Source organism: Mustela lutreola, chromosome 14 (genome assembly GCF_030435805.1).
Source record: "Mustela lutreola isolate mMusLut2 chromosome 14, mMusLut2.pri, whole genome shotgun sequence".
Lineage (NCBI taxonomy): Eukaryota > Metazoa > Chordata > Mammalia > Carnivora > Mustelidae > Mustela > Mustela lutreola.
The window spans coordinates 35,121,214-35,142,110 of NC_081303.1; the positions used below are offsets into that span (position 1 = coordinate 35,121,214).

Below are 20,897 nucleotides of genomic sequence, written 5' to 3' on the forward strand. Positions count from 1 at the left end.
TAGTACATTTTAAAAATTATAAATTTTCTGGAGTAATTTTTGTAAATTTTGTGGCTATATCAGTAATATACCATTCAGTACAAGAGCCTATGGCTTTTATACATACCAATGATACAGACCCAGCTGGAATAACCCCATTCTATCAAAAAGCTCATTTCCTACAACTAGACAAGGTGATGACAGAGAACAGAGCAGCCGTGTAATTAAACAGCGCCCTGCCTCTCGATGAATTCTAGTGTTGAGTGTTCCCTAACGTACAGCATTGAATTTTTAAAAAATAAACCATGTAAAGAAAAAGCAAACAACTACCTGGTTAAATGATGTACAGGGTTTAACTTAGTTGTGAAACCGTATCAAATAAAAGAAATTTTAATTGATACCATTACTTGACTTTTCAATGAAATATTCTCTAAATGGTACTCAATCATAAGAAAAATACCAATTTAAACGTCTCCTCTTGAGACTGTCCAGTAATTACAATTACAGTATGTTCCACTAAATAGAGTAAAAATTTTCTTTACCTACATGTTTTATTAAAAGCCATCTGCTACAATAATACACCGGAGAATAGAGAGAAGACAGGCTTTACTCTGAGCAGTACCAATAACTTGACAGGAATAAATGTCCACATAATGCTCAAGAAAGTAGAGAACTTGCAGAATCTCAAAACAGGCCAGTCACACAGTTGTTTTTTATTTATATTCCAAAGGAGATTTTTGGCAGCAACTACCAAAATGTTATTTGCAACTACTGCCCTTTTAACTCGCTGATAGAAGTTTGAGCACACGCTCTCTGTACTTTATAAAATCAGACTTCTACTTTGCAAGCTTATACTGTTTTATATTCAGCCAAGATAGTATTTTTTCAGTTCACTGATTGTAAAAGTTAATATGCACTGCCATCCTAGCACTGTACCCAGCATACAATAAGTACTCAAATATCTATAATAATACTTGTTAAAGTTCTATTACATTAACCTTAAGTAACCAATTAAATATCCTCTTGTACCATTTTGATATTACATATTTTCTGAAGTTTTTCACTTCACGTATTTATATACGTGAATAAACTTTATTACTTTCTTCCCGTTTAACAGGGGGACAAGCACTGACCCATGAAGAGCGCATGGTCAACAGGGGTGGGGAGTGAGGAAAGGAAGGAGCACACTGATTTCACTTGTGAAGGCTCCTTGCACAAGCCAAGTCACTGACAGCTGAATCATTACGTAAGCCTGTTCTCTACTGCATCCCCTTCTCTTATCCTGCTCAGCCAGTTAATTCCCACCTCAGACATCCTCTTCCTTGTGAACTCTTCCCTGACTCATCCAAGCAGAGCTGAGACTACCTCTCTTGTATGCCACACACTTGACTGAGATATCTCTTATAATCTGTATCATAATACACTCAATCTATTCATGCACAGAATTGCCTTTCCCTAGGCTACATGAGTCAAGGGTATGAACCCTTTTCATCTACATAGCCCTAGAAACCACAGAAAGCCTGGCCCATAAAAGTTGCTCAATAAAGAGTTGCTCAGTGAACAAATGAGTTACTAGGTGAATGAGACTAATACCTGATTTGCAGTCTTGATTATAATCAGACAATCATTAGGAGTGATTTTTAGAGAACATCATTTGACTTTATGATATACTCAAATATGCATAATCACTAAAATAATAAATCACTACAAAGTCAAGTTTTAGGAATGAAATATTCCACGATATTCAGCAACCAGGAAAAAAAGAAAAAAAAAAAAAACCAGAAAAGACAAGTCTGATACTTCATACTTCTAAAAACATTTTTTTTTCAATTCCATCACAGCTATTATTTACACCATGTGCTCTTGTGAAAATTATGTGACTAGAAGTAGTCTAAAACACATAGTCTAACATACATGTGAAAGTAGAAATACAGACCAACATCAATACCCACTACCACTGTTAACAACGTTCATGATGTAACATCATATTGGTAAAAACAGTAGAAGCTAATCTTGAATACTTATTATGTGCCAAGCACTTCACCACCTTATTTAATTACCACAACAATACCAGCAGGCATTACTATTAACCCTGCTTTACAGATGATGCAACTGAGGCTTAGGAAGTTGGGATAATTTTTCAAGATCATAAATTAATATGTGGGAGGGGTGAGATGCAAATCTAGATCAATCTAGCACTGGAACTTAAATCCTTTAAAAAGAAATTGTATGTGTTCATATGTACACATACACACACATATGCATTTTTTGAATAGAAGATTCATTCAGGAAAAAAAAAACACAAGCATTCAAGTGGTGGTAGTAAATGGTTTGTGATGAGGTTATTTCTGAAAGCTCATCCATTAACAAAGTGTAAAGTATGAATGTTACAAATTACTTCACTTCTATAAAAGAGCACAGACCATGATCCAGTATTTGCTATGTTATGCAAATAATAATCAGCAGACTTGACTGATAAACTATACCATACATGTCTTGTAATTACTGAAATTATACATACAGGGCACCCGGGTGGCTCAGTGGGTTAAGCATCTGACTCCTCGTTCGGCTCAGGTCATAATCTCAGGGTCATGAGATCAAGCCCTGCATTGGGCTCCCAGCTCAGCATGGAATAAGCTTAAGATTCTACCTCTTCTTCCCCATCTGCTCCTCCCCCCACCCATCATACTCCCTCTATCTCTCTTTCAAATAAATAAATAAAATCTTTTTGAAAATTACACTTACAGTTCTGTAAAACAACATAAAATTCAAGTTGCCCTAAACACACACAACCTCCCCCATCTCAAATGGTTGTTAAATATGTGAAAATGTAATCATTACTCAGTGACTCCTCAAGCCACATATTAAGACCTAATCCTCAGTTCAGAAGCTCTAAATTCAGTCCTGCTTGATCACACAGGGGAATTACGGTCATAATCCTCTCTTGTCTTTTTAGATCACCTCAAAATGATGAAGAATGCTAACTTCACAGGAATTATAAGAAATATCAATTATAAGGAATAACTTCAGTAATATGTGGTACAAGTCTGCCACTGATCCAAAAACAGGGCTGATGTCCTCAGCCTCTGGTAGAAATCATGCAGCAGCAGACAATGGCTGAAGCCTCAGGCCACTTTAGGATAGACTGTGCAGAGGCACCTGGGTGGCTCAGTTAGTTGAGTGATTTTGGCTCAGGTTGTGATCTCAAGAGTTCTGGAATTGAGCCCCAAGTTGAGCTCCATGCTTATCAGGGAGTCTGCCTCTCCCCTTACTTCTCCCTCTGGCCTCCCTCACTCGTGCTTGCTCTCTAAAATAAATGAATCAATGACGCAAGGAGTGAATTTTTTTTTTTTTAAAGATAGACTGTAAAAGCTCAATTAAAAGGAATGGCTCGAGGTTAGGTATTTTAGAACTTTTCTATTACTGATTCTATAAAGTACTATTTAGATCTTTTCTACCACTTGTAAGGTTTATACATGTTTCCTGATAAAAACCGAGTAATACCTTGTTTATAAACTTCATTTCCATACAATGAATAGTAAAAAGCAGAGGAAAGGGATAGTACTGCTCTTTCTTCTTTAGCCTTTTATTACCTTTAATGGTGAACAATGAGAAAAATACCGAGAAAGAGTTCTTCCTTCCAAAGGATCTTTAAAAGACAAAAAGTAGGAATGCCCTATCCCTTTCATTTCTCTTTTAGAGTCTTCTATTTTATGGGTTCAAAATTGATTCTGCTATTTAGTAACTGTGTGTCTCTTTATCTCTCCGCACCTCCTTTTTCCTCAATGGTAAAAACAAGAACTGCATCACCAAAGTAGTCAGACTTACATGGAAAGAACATAAGAAAGCACTAGACATAATACCCATCACTCTGTAATACCCACACGCTCCATTAATTCCCTCAGCAAGTGTTTTTTTAGCATCAGCTAAAGGGCAGTCCTAGTGCTGAATGCTAAGACTACAGCCGTAAGCAAAATCCAGACACACTCCTTATGGAGAGTTTATAGTCTAGAGCACTCCCATGAGTCATGCTGCACTTCCCACAACCTGACCGTGGCAGGACCTTTCACAACTCCGTCTTTAAGCTTGGCACTGCCTCAGCCTAAATATACTTTCCTATTCATTGCCTCCGAGGCAAAGTTGGCTGCTCCATTCTGCTCCCTTAACACTTGGCTCAGAATTCTGTCCCAGCACTTACCATGTTATCACCATTCTCTGCTTTCTTGACTGCCTCTGCCACCGGACTGTTAACTTCTATAACGGTAGGTATAAGCATTACTGTTTTTATACCTCTAGTACCTAGCATAGTGTCGAACACAAAGACATCTTAATGTTTGATCAGTTAAGGAAAGAATTAGTTGCACAAGTAGATAACAGGGTGTTACACATCTTGTTTTGCTTCTTTCTCTTTTCTCAGATGGATGTCCTGAAACCTTCATAGATCTCAAGAACCCACTGTAATCTCTGTTTCTCCCAGGTACTTTTCTGTGCCACTCACTGAAGCATATACTGCTTTGTCACTTTCCTCATGCCTAACCCTAATGCATGCTTAACCATGTGTGAGGCATGCTCTGAGTGCTTTATGTGGGTTATCTAATTGAATCCTCCCAACCATTCCAGAAGATACAGATTAAGACCATTACATACATGAGGGAATTGAAAGTGAGGATAATTAAGGAACTTAGCTCCAGGTCACAAACTAGTAGACAGCAGAACTTGAAATCTGAACCCAAGGTCTCCCTCCATGGTGAGCACCAACATTTCCTAAGGCGAAGCAACCACTTTCACCAAGACAGGTTGTGTCTGAAAGCTCCTTTGGATGCTAGCAGTAGAGTCAACATAATTCTTCATGATTCAGATGTAACAGCACTTCTGACTGGCCCTGCTTAGTCTCTGGCATCAGATTAGGGTTATCAGTTTGTTTGCAGCTTTTGTCCTGGTTCATCTGGTGAATCTAGACTAGAGTTTTTCATCCTTTTTAAATTTTTGGTCCCATTACATTTCCTACCAGTCAAAAAGATGTGTAAAGCTTTATTTTCTGTAGATTACATTATAAAAACAGGAGCAGTAAGTGTGATTCTTCTACACTGTACTCCCACGCTTCTCTAGTCAATATTACTCTCTAGCCACAAGCTAAAAGATTCAGGGTAATTTAATCTTACACCCCACTGGCATTTGCAGAATTATGCCAGTAATTCCTAGTGATTCCTACCTATTCTCTGGGAAAAACATGGAAGCTAGTATACCAAGACCTGGTGCTCAAATTAGCTCAATGGTTATAGCTGTCCCCAAATAGGTAAGACTCCTGATGGGGAGAGATACTGCTTCATACTATACTAATATATATATATATATATATATATATATATATATATATATATATACATACACATACATACATACATAACCTCACATAACATAAGGCTTACAGTTTGGGGAAGAAAAAAAAATAACTCAATGGCAGGTAAAAGACCTTTCTCTGAAAACTATAAAACACTGAAGAAAGAAATTCAAGATGACACAAAGAAATGGAAAGACATTCCATGTTTAAGGGTTGAAAGAACAAATATTGTTAAAATGTCTACCCTACCCAAAGCCATCTATATACATTTACTGCAATCCCTATCAAAATACCAATAGCATTTTTCACAGAACTAGAACAAACAATCTTAAAATTTGTATGGAACCACAACAGACCTTGAATAGCCAAAGCAATCTTGAAAAAGAAAAACAAAACTGGAGGTATCACAATTCCAGATTTCAAGTTATATTACAAACTGGTAGTAATTAAAACAGTACAGTACTGTCATAAAAATAGACAAAGAGCTCAATGGGATAGAACAGAAAACCAAGAAGTAAACCCACAATTATATGGTCAGTTTATCATCAACAAAGGAGGAATACATACAAAATGGGAAAAAGATGGTCTCTTCAACAAATGGTGTAGGGGAAAATGGACAGCAACAAGCAAAAAAATGAAACTGGACCTCTTTTTTTCACAAAATAAACAAAAATACACAAAAGTAAACTCAAAATGGATTAAAGACCTAAATGTGAACCTGAAACCATAAAAATCTTTGAAGAGAAGATAGGCAGCAATTTCTCTGACATTGGCCATAGCAACATTTTTCTAGATATGTCTCCTGGGGCAAGGAAAATAAAAACAAAAATAAACTATTGGAACTATATCAAAATAAAAAGTTTCTGCAAGGCGAAGGAAACAATCAACAAAACTAAAGGCAATCTATGGAATGAGAGAAGACATTTGCAAATGGCATATCTGATAAAGGGTTAGTATCCAAATTTATAAAGAACTTATACAACTCAACACCCAAAAACTAATCCACTAAAAATGGGCAGAAGACATGAACAGACGTTTCTCCAAAGAAGACATACAGATGGGGCCAGCAGACAAATCAAAAGACGCTCAACATCACTCATCATCAGGGAAATGCAAACCAAAACTACAATGACATAGGGAAATGGAGAGGAGAAGGGAGTTGAGGGAAATTGGAAGGGGAGATGAATCATGAGAGATTCATGGACTCTGAGAAACAATCTGAGGGTTTTGAGGGGGGGGTGTCTAATAATCTAATCAAGAAATGGGCAGAGGACACGAACAAACATTTCTGCAAAGAAGATATCCAGATGGCCAACAGACACATGAAAAAGTGCTCCACATCACTAAGCATCAGAGAAATACAAATCAAAACCACAATGAGATATCACCCCACACCAGTCAGAATGGCTAAAATAAACAAGTCAGGAAATGACAGATGCTGGTGAGGATGCGGAGAAAGGGGAACCCTCCTGCACTGTTGGAGGGAATGCAAGCTGGTGCAGCCACTCTTGAAAACACCATGGAGGTTCCTCAAAAAGTTGAAAATAGAGCTACCCTATGACCCAGCAATTGCACTGCTGGGTATTTACCCTAAAGATGCAAATGTAGTAACCGAAGGGGCACGTGCACCCGAATGTTTATAGCAGCAATGTCCACAATAGCCAAACTATGGAAAAACCTAGATGTCCATCAACAGATGAATGGATAAAGAAGATGTGGTATATATATATATATAAAGGAATACTATGCAGCCATCCAAAGAAATGAAATCTTCCATTTGCAATGATGTGGATGGAACTAGAGGGTATTATGCTTACCGAAATGAGTCAATCTGAGAAAGACAACTATCATATGATCTCCCTGATATGAGGAAGTGGAGATGCAACGTAGGGGGTTTGGGGGGTAGGAAAAGAATAAATGAAACAAGATGGGATCAGAAGGGAGACAAACCATAAGAGACTCTTAATCACACAATACAAACTGTGGGTGGCCGGGGCGGGGGTTGGGAGGGAGAGGGTGGTTTGGTTATGGACATTGGGGAGGGTATGTGCTATGGAGAGTGCTGTGAAGTGTGTAAACGTGGCGAATCACAGACTTGTACCCCTGGGGGTATAATATATTATATGTTAATAAAATAATTAAAAATTTAAAAATTAAAAAAAAATACAATGAGATATCATCTCACTTCTGTCAGAAAAACTAAAATCAACACCACAAAAAACAACAGATGTTGGCAAGGATGTGGAGAAAAAGGAACCCCCTTGCACTGCTGGCAGGTGGGAATGCAAACTGGTCCAGCCACTGAGGAAAACAGTATGAAGAAAGTTTAAAATAGAAATACCCAAAGATCCAGGAATCACACTACTGGATATTTACTCAAGAAATACAAAAACACTAATTCAAAGGGATACATGTACCCTCCTGTTTATTACAGCTTCGTTTACAACATCCAACCAATGGAAGCAGCCCAAGTGTCCATCAACAGATAAATAGATAAAGATGATGTGGGGGTGGTATATGGAATATATATTCAGCCATAAAAATGAATGAAATCTTGCCATTTGCAATGACATGGATGAAGTTAAAGAATATAATGCAAAGTAGTCAAACAAGATATTAACCAATGAAAAGCACACTGGAATAACTTCCTCCTCTGAGGCAATGGTTCATGTGGTAACCACAAAATCAAATATATTTGAGGGCCATTCATGCATTGCAATGCGTGAAGAACAGAAAGTAAATAATAAAGAGCAGTGAGTCTATGGTCAAACAGAAAGTACAAGCTTGAATCACACACACATACTACTCTCAATGTACTGAAGGTCACACAAAGCGTATTGTGGCTGGATTCAGCCCAATGGCTGAATGACACTACACCTGAAAAGAATGCTTCAGAATGTGATTTGTTGCTTCAAATTCTGAACTACCACACCACTACTATAGAACTAAAGGAGAAACAGACTACTTTTTCTCTTTCTTTTCTTTCTTTATTCTTAACGATTTTATTTCTAAGCAATCTCTACATCCAACATGGGGCTCAAACTCACAACCCCAAGATCAAGAGTTGCAGGCTCCACCAACTGAACCAGCCAGGTGCCCCAACAGACTACTTTTCAGAGAAGCTGAATCTTCAGTAAGTTTTCTGTAAATACTCACATTCCTTCCTTACATAATCTTAGGTCCTTGGTAGGGTTTTCATAAAGCAACTATTTGTTTAAGCTGAACCACTTCATTAACTGGCCTTGAAATATTGCCATTTCCTTGATAAGACATGAAAAATTAACTGGACCAAAGAAGACACTACAAACTGCCAAACCATGACAAACAAGTACCAAATACTGGAAGCACTTTTTACTGAAACTCTTCTGGGTGTTCGTGTTTTTTCTACAGAATGGCTGGTAAGCTTTTATGTATTCACCACCAAAGTACATACATATGTTTTCTGCTCTAGGCACTTGCTGGCTAATTTCTACCCTTAAACACAGAAAAAGGACAAAATTGTTTTTTAAGATACTGACATGCATCGTTTATTATCTCTTATTAGAAGGAAGACCATGAAACTAAATATACCACTGTATGTCCTCACAGAAATGTTATACCTCGAGAGCCTGAATAAAGAAGGAACATTATCAAAACCACATTTCTATACTGTTTGTATGAAAATGTTGTTTTGATAAATTTTACTGTTAACAACAGAAATAACATTAAAAATTTTATGTAGCCATAAATGTATAAACTGAACATGGAATAATTTATTAAAGTATCTTAGATTCTACATTGTTAGTCAACCTCCAGTGGCAATTTTTAAACACTTGCCATTCTAAAATAAACAAACTACTAAGCTTAATTTTTATAAAAAATTATTCCATAACAGATATCAACTATTGCCTCTATTAACAGGCAACTGTAGCAGAGAAAAGTGGGTATCTACCCAATCTCTATTTTCTCTTTTCATCATTATTAATAAACCCATATTCAGTGGGTAGAGGAGAGAAGCAACGTACCTATCTTAAAAAAAAAAAAAAAATCCCAACTTCCCAGGGAGATAGTAGCCATGTAACAAAATTCTGGTCAAAAAGAATAAGTAAAAGTTGTTGTTGAAACTTTAAGGGAAAGCTCTTTAAAAGGGCAACATACAGGGGCACCTAGCTCAGTCTGCTGAGCATCCGATTCTTGGTTTTGGCTCTGATCATGATCTTATGGGTTGTGATCTCACGGGTCATGACAGCAAGGCTCAGGTCAGGCTCCACACTCACTGCAAAGTCTGCCTGGGATTCTTTCCCTCTTCCTCTCCCTCTCCTTCTGCTCCTACCCCCACTCACATGCACTCTCTTTCTCTCTCTAAAATAAATAAATGGATCTTTTAAAAGGTGGGGAGCCACAGACTTGATTCAGATATGCTGAAGAGAGGTCCAGCCTCAATTCAAGCTTATGGGAGAAAACCTTTAAGCCCCTGGCCTCTCCCAAATGGTATGAGTGTCTTTTTTCCATCTGTGGTTGGCTCTTCCAACCATATCTGATAGTTTATGCGGAGGAGGCAACTCACAGTGAGCTCTAGACAGTTTGTGTTAAAAAGAGGACTCAGCATGGAGGCTAGCCAAGCCAGGAAAGCCCAACCATGTGGTTAGGGGTATTGAGCCAGATGATATCAGCCCAACTTTGGGAGAGGGGAGAACAGAGAAGTAAAGATTGAATTCAACCAGGAGGGTGATGATTCAATCAATCATGCCAATGAAAAGAAACCCCAATAAAAATTCTGGAGTCCAAAGCTTGGTGAGCTTCCTGTGTTGGTGATTCTTAAGTGCGTACTACTACACACTGATGCAGGAAGGATAATATGTCCCTGAGGATGATGCCAGCGTCCTATCCTCTCAGTCCTAGACTCTGCTCTATATATCTCTTCCTTTGGCTGATTCTGGTTTGTATTGTTTTGCTATAAAAAAAAAAAAAAAAAAAAACTATAGTTGTGAGTATAACATTTTGTTATACTCCTAGAGAGTATCTACAGGGACCCCCAAATTTGTAGCTAAGCTAGTATGAAATAAGAGTGGCTCTCTGGACCCTCAAACTTGCAGCTGGAGTTAGAAGTCCCAGGCAGACTTGGTAGCCTGGAGGCCTGTTCCCTTAAAGTCCAGTTTGACAGTCTTTGTTTTTCTTCTTTTCTAAACACAATATTAGATGCAGAGTAGCCATTTTGTGACAACAAGATGACAAGCATGTGTCAAGTACATCAGACAGATTTCAGTCAGGGAAAGAGAACCTGCTCTAAGTATTTCGAAGAGATTTAATGGAAGAACTTAAGTACTTAAGCACTGAAAGAGCTGGAAGACCAGAAGACTGGGGACACCACTGCTAGCTTCTGGGTTTGCCACCACCACTACAGTCCAGAGAAGTAGGGATAGCTATTGCTTCTCAAATTAGGAAACTGCAGGAAACAGCAACTACAGAACAGAGGCAGGTGATTCAGTATGGAGAGCCTGGAGGCAGATGCAAAGGCTCACAACTGGCGAGGCCCAGGGATCTGTCTACTACTGCCAGAAAAAAATAACATGCTCTTGCCTCCCTCCAGTCTTCACATGCAGAAAGTAAATCGCAGCCAGATCCCAGAGTGAGAGTTCTCAAAATATTTTATTCAATGAAAACATTTTTGGCCATTCTGTCTCTTGATCTTAAACTCCTTCCCACAATTATGTATTCAAAATTACCATGGTGCTTAGTATATATGGTAAAGATTTATCATGTATATGACTTACACTGTATTGTCGGAAGTTCATAAATAACATCATGGGAGACTATTCTTAACTTTTCTCCCAAAGTCTGAAATCCTAAAAGATATGAATCTTAAAAGCCTCTTAGTAGAGAAAGGGATATGGTAGTAGCTGCTATCCTATAAGCAGCCATTAAAAGGACACAATTTGTTATTTATATTAAAAAGTGTTCTGACACCAGAGTTATGGTCTCTGGACACTTCTTCTGTTATCTCCATTAATAAAAACTTTTCTGGGCAGAAACTTGCAACACATATATATTTATTTTATTAATTTTTATTATGCATAAGTGCTACTGTATAATATAGATCCTATAAAGCATAGAAATGTAGGTAGGATATAAAAAAAGATAAAACCAATGAAAAATTTATGCTACACAAAAATATTATTCAATATTGAATATGGCTCATTTAAAAATGTTTAATTTTGTGCAATTTTTGTTGAGAGAAACTTCACATAAAATTTACCATTTTAAGGTATATAGTTCAGTGGTTTTTGGTATATTCACAATATTGTACAATTATGACCACTATAAAATTCCAGAATATATCCATCACCCCAAAAAGCAACCCATATCTGGGAGCAGCCACTCCCAAATCTTCCATCCTTCAGCCACCAGCAACCATTAGCCTACCTTCTGTCTCTACGCATTGGCCTATTCTGAACATTTCATGTAAACAGAAATCATACAACATGACTTACTTTTTCATATGCTGTTTTATCAGTTTATGAAAAAACAATTTCAAACTTGTTTCAAAATCAGTTTTCTTAGTTCATGGTTTAATCATTATCATATCTGAAAAAGACTGACAGAGATGCAGAGACCCTAATAGAGGAGCATCATTTTTTTTTTTTTTTAGTCACAGCCATTAATCATTTTGCTGAAATGTGGTTAGGAAATTACTCATTTTCTTAAACGAGTTTTTTTCCTTAAAAAAAAAAAGATTTTTTAAAAATTATTTATTTATTTATTTGATAGAGAGAGATCACAAGTAGGCAGAAAGGCAGGCAGAGAGAGAGAGAGGAGGAAGCAGGCTCCCTGCTGAGCAGAGAGCCCGATGCAGGACTCGATCTCAGGACCCTGAGATCATGACCTGAGCCAAAGGCAGCGGCTTAACCCACTGAGCCACCCAGGCGCCCAAAGATTTTATTTTTTTAAGTAATCTCTATACCCCACATGAGGCTTGAGCTCACAACCCTGAGATCAAGAGTCACATGCTCTGCCAACTAAGCCAGCCAGGCGCCCCTCAAATGATTTCATATCATTAAACCAGAAGGTGTTTTATATTTTAACAGTCAGTTCCAAATTTTCTACAACTATTTGTACAAGTTTTAAACACATCTGAAATTTCTGATTCCAGGTTTTTAAGATGTTGAGTTTTATAACACATGTAGCTTTTAGTGCGACAAAATCACATAGTGATGTTTACACTGCCAAATGTTTCAAATGTCCTTCTCTAGAACATGAGTTTATTTCTAGAATAGTTGCTTTGTCATCCTTTAGACAACATTAATTCTTACTTGAAGGGACTGATTAGTGTGTTTGTTTTCTGTTGTCATTTTTAGTATCTTAATATGTAACATCCTGTGATAGCAACCTCTTTAAACCACTCATATACCCTGTGGGGGTTAAGTTAAAACTAGGCAACCTTTAAATCCACATAAGAGCCCATACAAACTGTAAGAAAACTAGAACATCATGAAAGCGCATACACGATGTGAGCACCACTGGTATTCCTTCCCAAAGTGTGCAAGCCCTTTCTTCCTTCAGGTCACTCCTAAATCACATGGGACAAGTAGCCATTGGACCCGACGACTTACTGAGGTCTCAGTATCACGGCACAGCAAATATGAGGATAGCTCAATATCCTTTGTGTTGAAATTTTAAAAATACAAATGGAACTTGAGGCATTCCCCCTCCCACACACATATATCAATGGATCACCTTGCATATTCCACTGCAGAAAACACTAATCATAAAAATGATAAAGCTTTTTTAAAAAATCTGAATTTAGCAATGGGTGAATTTAGGCATTCAGGAAGTATCTGTGGAAGGGAGGGAGGAACAGAGGGAAGGAAGAGAAGAAGGAATTAAAGGGGCTAAAGAATATGAAAAGTTGATAAATCCTGAGGAACAAAGTCTTGGTTATTAAAGTATCTCATTTATGAAGAGAGATGTTTACATCCATGATTTAGAGCAGATTAAGAAATCAGGAGGTGAGACTTAAGAGGAGACTCTAGAGCTGAGGACTACCTTTACATATGCTCTACAATCTGCTCTTTGGACATAAACACAGGAATTTACATTGGAAGCGGGGGCTCCTGATAGAATAAGGATCTGGGCAACTAACTATCTACATCATTTAAGTGTAAGGTTATATAAGCACAGAAGGCCTTTTAATTTCATTTTAAGTTAATTTGATTTTTAAATTACACTACAGTATAATTATACTGTGTACAAACATAACTGTATACAAATTTCACTCAGTAAGAAAGCTTCACTGAAAACACTTGAAATATAAATATCTTCCACTTCAATGAAAAAAGGAAAGCCAAGGCATTATTTACCACTATCCACAACAAGTGCTCAGAACAAAAGGCAGAACCATTCACTGCACAACACTAAAGCGGTTTTTAAAGAAGTTCAAAACATTTACGACTTAATGCAGCTATGAAAACAGTATTTACTTAATATACTGTCCAATGAGAAGAATATGAAAAAAGCTTCCTACCTTTGTGATAAGAAGTCGGTATCTATCCAGCATTGCCTGGTTGTCGTGGCAGCCTGCTAATAACTGCCACACTTCTGCCCTCAGGGCTTCGGGGACACCGCTCTTCACCAGAGTGGACAGCCCCTTCGGTCGTGCACCAAGGTTACTGTGCCTAAGAACACAAGAAAACGAACCACTCATACTCCCTTCATCACCGCTGTGGTTATGAGTTACATTAATGAATTTACATAAAAAATGTAAACCTGGGTTGAGAGAAAAACTGGGAAAGAGGCATGAAATGCCATCAGTTGCTCAGAGATGTCACGGACGTGGTTCCTCAGCCCCATCTTTTCTCTGTTGATGAACCGTGTTATTCTTCTGTCAAGAAAAGTTTCTACTTTCTCTTTTTTACTTTTTTTTTTTTTAAATCATTCTATGAACTTATTCACAAAAATGAATGTGTTAATTATGTATTTCTGGGAAGCATTTCAAGGCATAAAAAGAACCATCTGAATCCCTTGACATGAACATAGGGTAAGTTGGCTAGTGGCAGGGTACAGCAGGGGATGGGGGAACGGGATGCAGAAAGTGGATCACAGCCTAACATGTCTTGACTATATACCTACGTCCTGACCCAAAGTACTCCCTAAATGAAGGACCTAAAACTTTCCCACAAAACCTATTCAACTCCACCCTGCTAGGGGAGTAGCACAGACTTATCAGCCAAGGGTATTTAGAAATGAAACAAAGGCAAATATTTTTTGTCATGAAGTCAATGATGACATAGGAAGTATGCTACTAAAATAATCTGCCCAACTGAACAAGAAAGTGACTTGCAATTCCCAGTCTTGTGAATGTAATTTACATTCCTCCATGTTTTCCTGGTGCCTAGCTTGAACCTGGAACTACATTTTATGCCCCTTTGCTCAGATTTTCTATTTGTATTTGTTGCTCAGTTCTGATATCTAAGAACTGACTCTGGTGCTACCATCTGGGCTTCAAATCTTGGCGATGTATTCTGGTTTGATATAACATTCAGACTCTGATTTCAAGTTTTAGTCTTAAAGGTCATAGAATCAATACGTCTATTTTCTAAAACTGGCCTCCCATCTACTTCACCAACTTACCTAGCTTATATACACTCTTCCATCTCTAGCCCAGACCTCAGTTTTAGCAGGTCCTTCCTCTGAAAATATGTTCCATTCTTTTCCCATTCAGTCATAATCTGGTCATTTTGAAAAACTGTTATAACTCCTATAACTTTAAAGCTCAAGTAAACTCATCCCATTAATATTTTTAATAAACCATCAAGTGTATATCTATTCTGCTTTCTTTTGGCCTTTTCAAAGAAAACTTTTATATTGCTGAGTTAGAGAACCTAAACTGGTGATACTGATGGGCTTGGAGCAAAATGAAATGAAAGGAGGTAGAGCTTATACATTTAAAACACTATTGCACATTAGGGACCAGAGTTATGCTGCTAAGTGAAAAAAAGCAAGTTTCAAAACAGTATATATAATTTTAAATTTACATACTCTCTCTCTCCCGCTCTCAAAATTTTATATATAGTATTATTTTATTTTATTTATTTTTTAAAGATTTTATTTATTTATTTGACAAAGAGAGACACAGCAAGAGAGGGAAAACAAGCAGGGGGAGTCAGAAAAGGAGAAGCAGGCTTCCCGCCTAGCCAGGAGTTGGATGAGGGATCAATCGCAGGACCTTGGGATCATGACCTGAGTTGAGCTGAAGGCAGATGCTTAACTATTGAGCCACCCAGGCACCCCTACAGTATTATTTTAGATATATGTTCATTCTCTCTCTCCTTCCCTCTCTTGCTTTCTCTCTTTCTCTAACCCATAATATTTTGAAGTCTGATTTCAATCTGCATAAGAAAAGTATATAAGAAGAATATACCTCAAAATGTGTAATAGAATTGACAGGGAAATTACTTTTTATTTTCCTCTGCTGTTTGAAATATTCACAATGATCTTAAATTCTTTTATAATCATATACACCCAAAAAAGTCATCTCAATTCTTTAAATTTCTCTCATGGATTTAAACTAAAATACAACTTTAGTTTGTAAAAACAAAGCTAAATATGCGCCACAAAATTTCTTGTGAGTATTATTCTCAAGAAGACTTACACCTGAGTAAACTAACATCTTTAATCTTGTTCCACCTGCCTCTTCTTTGCTATCTAATTGAGTATAATATTAGCAAAAGAATATTGCGCCACAAGAGAGCCAGGATCAGTCATAAAATGATCCGTCTTACAAGTTATTTGGTTCTGATTATACTTTTGAATAGGAAAAACATATGTTGTTTGAGGGTATCTGAGTTTCTATAATCTTAGGGTAAAAAACTGAATTAACTAAAAATGAGAATTATCTGAAAACGGAATTAACTAAAAACGAAGGTCAAAGCTCATTTCCTCTGAAATTAAAGTAAAATATTCTGAATTTTAAGTCCCATTATATAACCACAATAGCAAAGTAATTAAATATATCATATGCTTCATGTTATATAGATCAGTAAGTCATCAGTGTACGCACAACTATTAAAACTCCCAAACAGGGGCACCTGGGTGGCTCAGTGGGTTAAGCCTCTGCCTTCCGCCCAGGTCATGATCCCAGGGTCCTGGGATGGAGCCCCCCGTCGGGCTCTCTGCTCAGCGGGGAGCCTGCTTCCCTTCCTCTCTCTCTACCTGCCTCTCTGCCGACTTGTGATTTCTGTCTGTCAAATAAATAAATAAAATCTTTAAAAACAAAAAAACAAAAAAACCTCCAAAACACACCTCCCATGTAAAAGAAACCTTTCCTCAACTCCACATAATCCTCTGGCTGTCATACTGTCTCCTACCTTACAACAACAGATTTCTCTCGAGTTGTTAAATAGTCATTACCTCTATTTCCTCCTTAACTCAGCTCAGCATGGCTTCTGCATCTGTGCTTAGTTTTCACTGAAGTAATACATGACCTCTCTCCATGTCACTAAGTTCAAGGGGCATTTTTCAAACCTCTCACTGTTGACCACTTTGCTTCCTTTGGCTTCAAGGACAAAGCCTTCTCTCTTCCCCCTCTCAGACCCCACTGCTATTGTTTCTCCTCTGTGAACCTCCCAAGTCTTGTGGATACTCTCTTCACACTTTCCTCAGTGGTCTACTTCTCTTGTTTCTCTCATCTCGGAGTGTTTTCACCCAAGCCCGTGTGTTTGGAGTTTCACAGGCTCAAAGGCACCTCAGAATCAACATGTCCAAATCTCAATCCACATTTTCTTACTAAACCTTGCTCTCCAGGGTATCCTATCTCAGTGACTATCACCACAATCTATCCAAATTAGAAACCTAGGAATTACTGTTGGCATTATTCTCTGCCCTTTAGAGATCCATCAACAAGGCTAATGCATTTTTTCCTGACCTTTCCAAATTCCATGCACTTCTCCCTATCTCCACAGCCACAAGTTCTATTCAGCCTAGACCACACACAGCTTCCTAACACTCACTTGTTGTACTACTATACATTTCCAATACTGCTGGCAAATATAATTTTGTATAATGACTTAAAAAAAGATTTTAGGGGCACCTGGGTGGCTCAGTGGGTTAAAGCCTCTGCTTTCAGCTCAGGTATGGTCCCAGGGTCCTGGGATCAAGCCCCGAATTGGGCTCTCTGCTCAGCAGGGAGCCTGCTTCCTCCTCTCTCTCTGCCTCTCTGCCTATTTGTGATCTCTGTCAAATAAATTAAAAAAAAAAAAAACTTAAAAAGATTTTATATTTGGAGTATCCTTTCCTACATATGCATACATACAACCCTAATGAACATTTTACCACAGTATGATTCAGCTCAATCGACATTTCCGCTTCTAGCTGACTCCCAGCCATCTGTCTGGCCAAGCATTATGGAAAAAAGTCTTTTCTCCTCTCTTAAAAATCTAGGCTCTATTTATCGTTATAGACTGGCATTTAAAAAGAACTAGGTAATTCATAACACTACATGATTAACAGCTCTAATTTACTGATTATCCTAGTAATCATACAGTAATTAAAATGCATACAGCACCCTAATGCATAAGGGACAGTAAAGGATATTAAGCCAAATACTACTAGTATACATCTATGACCAGGGAGGACTGAAATGAAATAGCAATTTATAGAAATAATCACTGCTTTCAATGTTTCAGATAAAACTACCTATTAATAACTATATATGACCATTGCTTGAATAAAACATAAACTGCAGCGATCAAGAGACCTAGGAATAGACAACTAGTTGTTACATGTGTTGAACCATGTACTGGAAACAAGAGGCATCTAATTATTCAAGAAGTCATATATAAAGCAGATATATACTAAATGTATGGTTATCAGGTAGTTTTTAATAAATATAAGTAATTTTTATTATTAAATTTTATTTATCAAAAAAGTTTAATAAATATAAACTCCAGAAGGGCAAGAATCTCTGTCTTCTTTATTTTAGCACCCCAAGTATATAGAACAGTGCCTGGCACAAAGAAGACATTCAATATATTTTAGATAAATAAGTGAACAGATTTATAAAATTAAATTAATATGATCAACTACTAAGTCTAAGCAAAAAAAAAAATGTTTTTTTTTTAAAAGACTTTATTTATTTATTTGACAGACAATGCAAGTAGGCAGAGAGGCAGGCAGAGAGAGAGGAGAAAGCAGACTCCCTGCTGAGCAGAGCCCCCACAATGGGGGGCTCGATCCCAGGACCCTGAGATCACGACCTGAGCTGAAGGCAGAGGCTTTAACCCACTGAGCCACCCAGGTGCCCCCCAAAAATGCTTTTTTAAAAGCAAACATGCTAACATTTTAATAAGATCATCGAGCTGCCATGTATTCATCTACTCACCTTTAAAAGAGGCATGTTTTCTTTTTTTTTTTTTTTTTAAGATTTTATTTATTTATTTGACAGAAAGAAATCATAAGTAGATGGAGAGGCAGGCAGAGAGAGAGAGAGGGAAACAGGCTCCCTGCTGAGCAGAGAGCCCGATGCGGGACTCGATCCCAGGACCCTGAGATCATGACCTGAGCCAAAGGCAGCGGCTCAACCCACTGAGCCACCCAGGCGCCCCAAGAGGCATGTTTTCTTGAAACAATCTAGGCATATAAGAACTTTTACTATTCCAAAACTGTCCAGTGAGAATTTCAAAGGGAAGATATTATTTCTAACAAAAATACCAGAGAAATCAAGGGGTGAAGAGCCACTGAATGTCACTGAGCGGTCGCTGATGGAATTAGGGCAATTTTGACAGAAGGGAGGTGGAAGTAGGTGGCTGGGAGACAGGACAATGTGAGGACAGTGGCTTTACCCATTTTAAAAGGTTCTCACAGGAAAAGGAATAGCTAGAACTGAAACTAAAAGACAGGGATTTCTCCTTCCCCAACAGTGAAAAAATCTAAAATGTAAACCTAGATCCTACTTAAATTAAACAAGCTACAATAAGAAAAAAACTTCAAGAGAGGCACCTGGGTGGCTCAGTCAGCTAAGCATCTGCCTTTGGCTCAGGTTGTAGTCCCAGGGTCCTAGAATCAAGCCCCGAGTGGGGCTCCCTGCTCAGAGGGGAGTCTGCTTGCCCCTGTCCCTCTGTATCTCCCACCCCTACTTGTGCTCTCTCTTGCTCTCTTTCTCAAATAACTGAAGTATTTTTTTTTTAAGATTTTATTTATTTTTCAGAGTCTATAGTTTCTCATGGTTCACCCCCCCTTTCAATTTCCCTCAACTCCTTTCTGAGGGTTTTGAAGGGGCGGGGGGTAGGAGGTTGGGGGAACCAGGTGGTGGGTATTAGAGAGGGCACGGATTGCATGGAGCACTGGGTCCGGTGCAAAAACAATGAATACTGTTACGCTGAAAAGAAATAAAAAATTAAAAAAAAAAAAGAAAAGAAAAAAAGAAATAAATGCTTAAAAAAAAGATTTTATTTATTTATTGGATATATAGAGAGAGATCACAAGTAGGCAGAGCAGCAGGCAGAGAGGGGAAGGCAGGCTCCCCACTGAGCAGAGAGCCCAAAGCAGGGCTCGATTCCAGGATCCCAGGACCCTGAGATCATGGCCTGAGCTGAAGACAGAGCCACTGAGTGGCTCACCCACTGAGCCACTCAGCACCTCTAACTGAAGTCTTAAGAAAGAAAGAAAAGAGAGAAAGAAAGAAAGAAAGAAAGAAAGAAAGACAGACTTCAAGAAAAATGACAGATTAAAGGTCATTCTGAAGATCAAGAGGACATATTTTGATCTGGGGTGGAGACGAGCAGGATTTTTCCTCAGCTGAAAAAAATGGAACATTTTATGTTAATGTGAAAAGGAAGAAAGCTATAAATGTTCACACTTAGTGATTCTAATCTTTCAGGTTCTCTCTGAGCTTGTATTTTATTTTGTTCTCCCAGCAGTTCACTGATGCTTGGTTAGGCTGAGAGACCACAGATTAAGAACACGTTCCCACTGTGGTAAGCACAGCCATGAAGAACACAATCAAAGTGCCTACTAAATGTGTATCAATTTTCTGATATTCTAATAAAAGAGAATTGAGTAGTTTGAAGATGGTTTTATTCAATAAACCATAATTTTTACCTAAGACATTCACTTATTATTTTTGGTTAGGAAATCTTCCTGCTACAAAATTTGACCTTTATGCCTAAGTTTTCAGAGTCAGTACTCTGTTTTTCTAGTCTTCAAAAACCTCAACAGCTTCCACACAACTTTAAAACCAGAAATAGTTATTCAGAAATAATTCTGCCCAATTCCTTAAATTTAATCAATAATTTAATGCTCAGGTCATCGGCTCTACTATTTTGAATATATTGGATATGTCACAGAAGTCTTTTTTTTATTGTGTCATGTTAGTCACCATACAGTACATCATTAGTTTTTGATGCAGTGTTCCATGATTCATTGTTTACATACAACACCCATTGCTCCACGTAATCCATGCCCTCCTTAATACCCATCACCAGGCTCACCCATACCCCCACACCCCTCCCTTCTAAAACCCTCCATTTGTTACCCAGAGTCCATAGTCTCTCATGGTTCATCTCCCACTCCGATTTTTCCCCCTTCATTTTTCCCTTCCTTCTTC

General features: G+C 37.9%; 1 protein-coding gene across 9 annotated transcripts in view; it reads right to left on the minus strand.

The window, feature by feature from the left end:
* The window catches only part of RABGAP1L (RAB GTPase activating protein 1 like), a 776,623-nt gene that overhangs the window by 532,614 nt on the left and 223,112 nt on the right, over positions 1-20,897 (minus strand). For all 9 annotated transcript variants that reach the window (XM_059146060.1, XM_059146061.1, XM_059146062.1 and 6 more), the window contains exon 13: positions 13,821-13,971. In XM_059146060.1, coding sequence (XP_059002043.1) covers positions 13,821-13,971 — 151 coding nt within the window. The remainder of the gene's footprint in view (positions 1-13,820; positions 13,972-20,897) is intronic.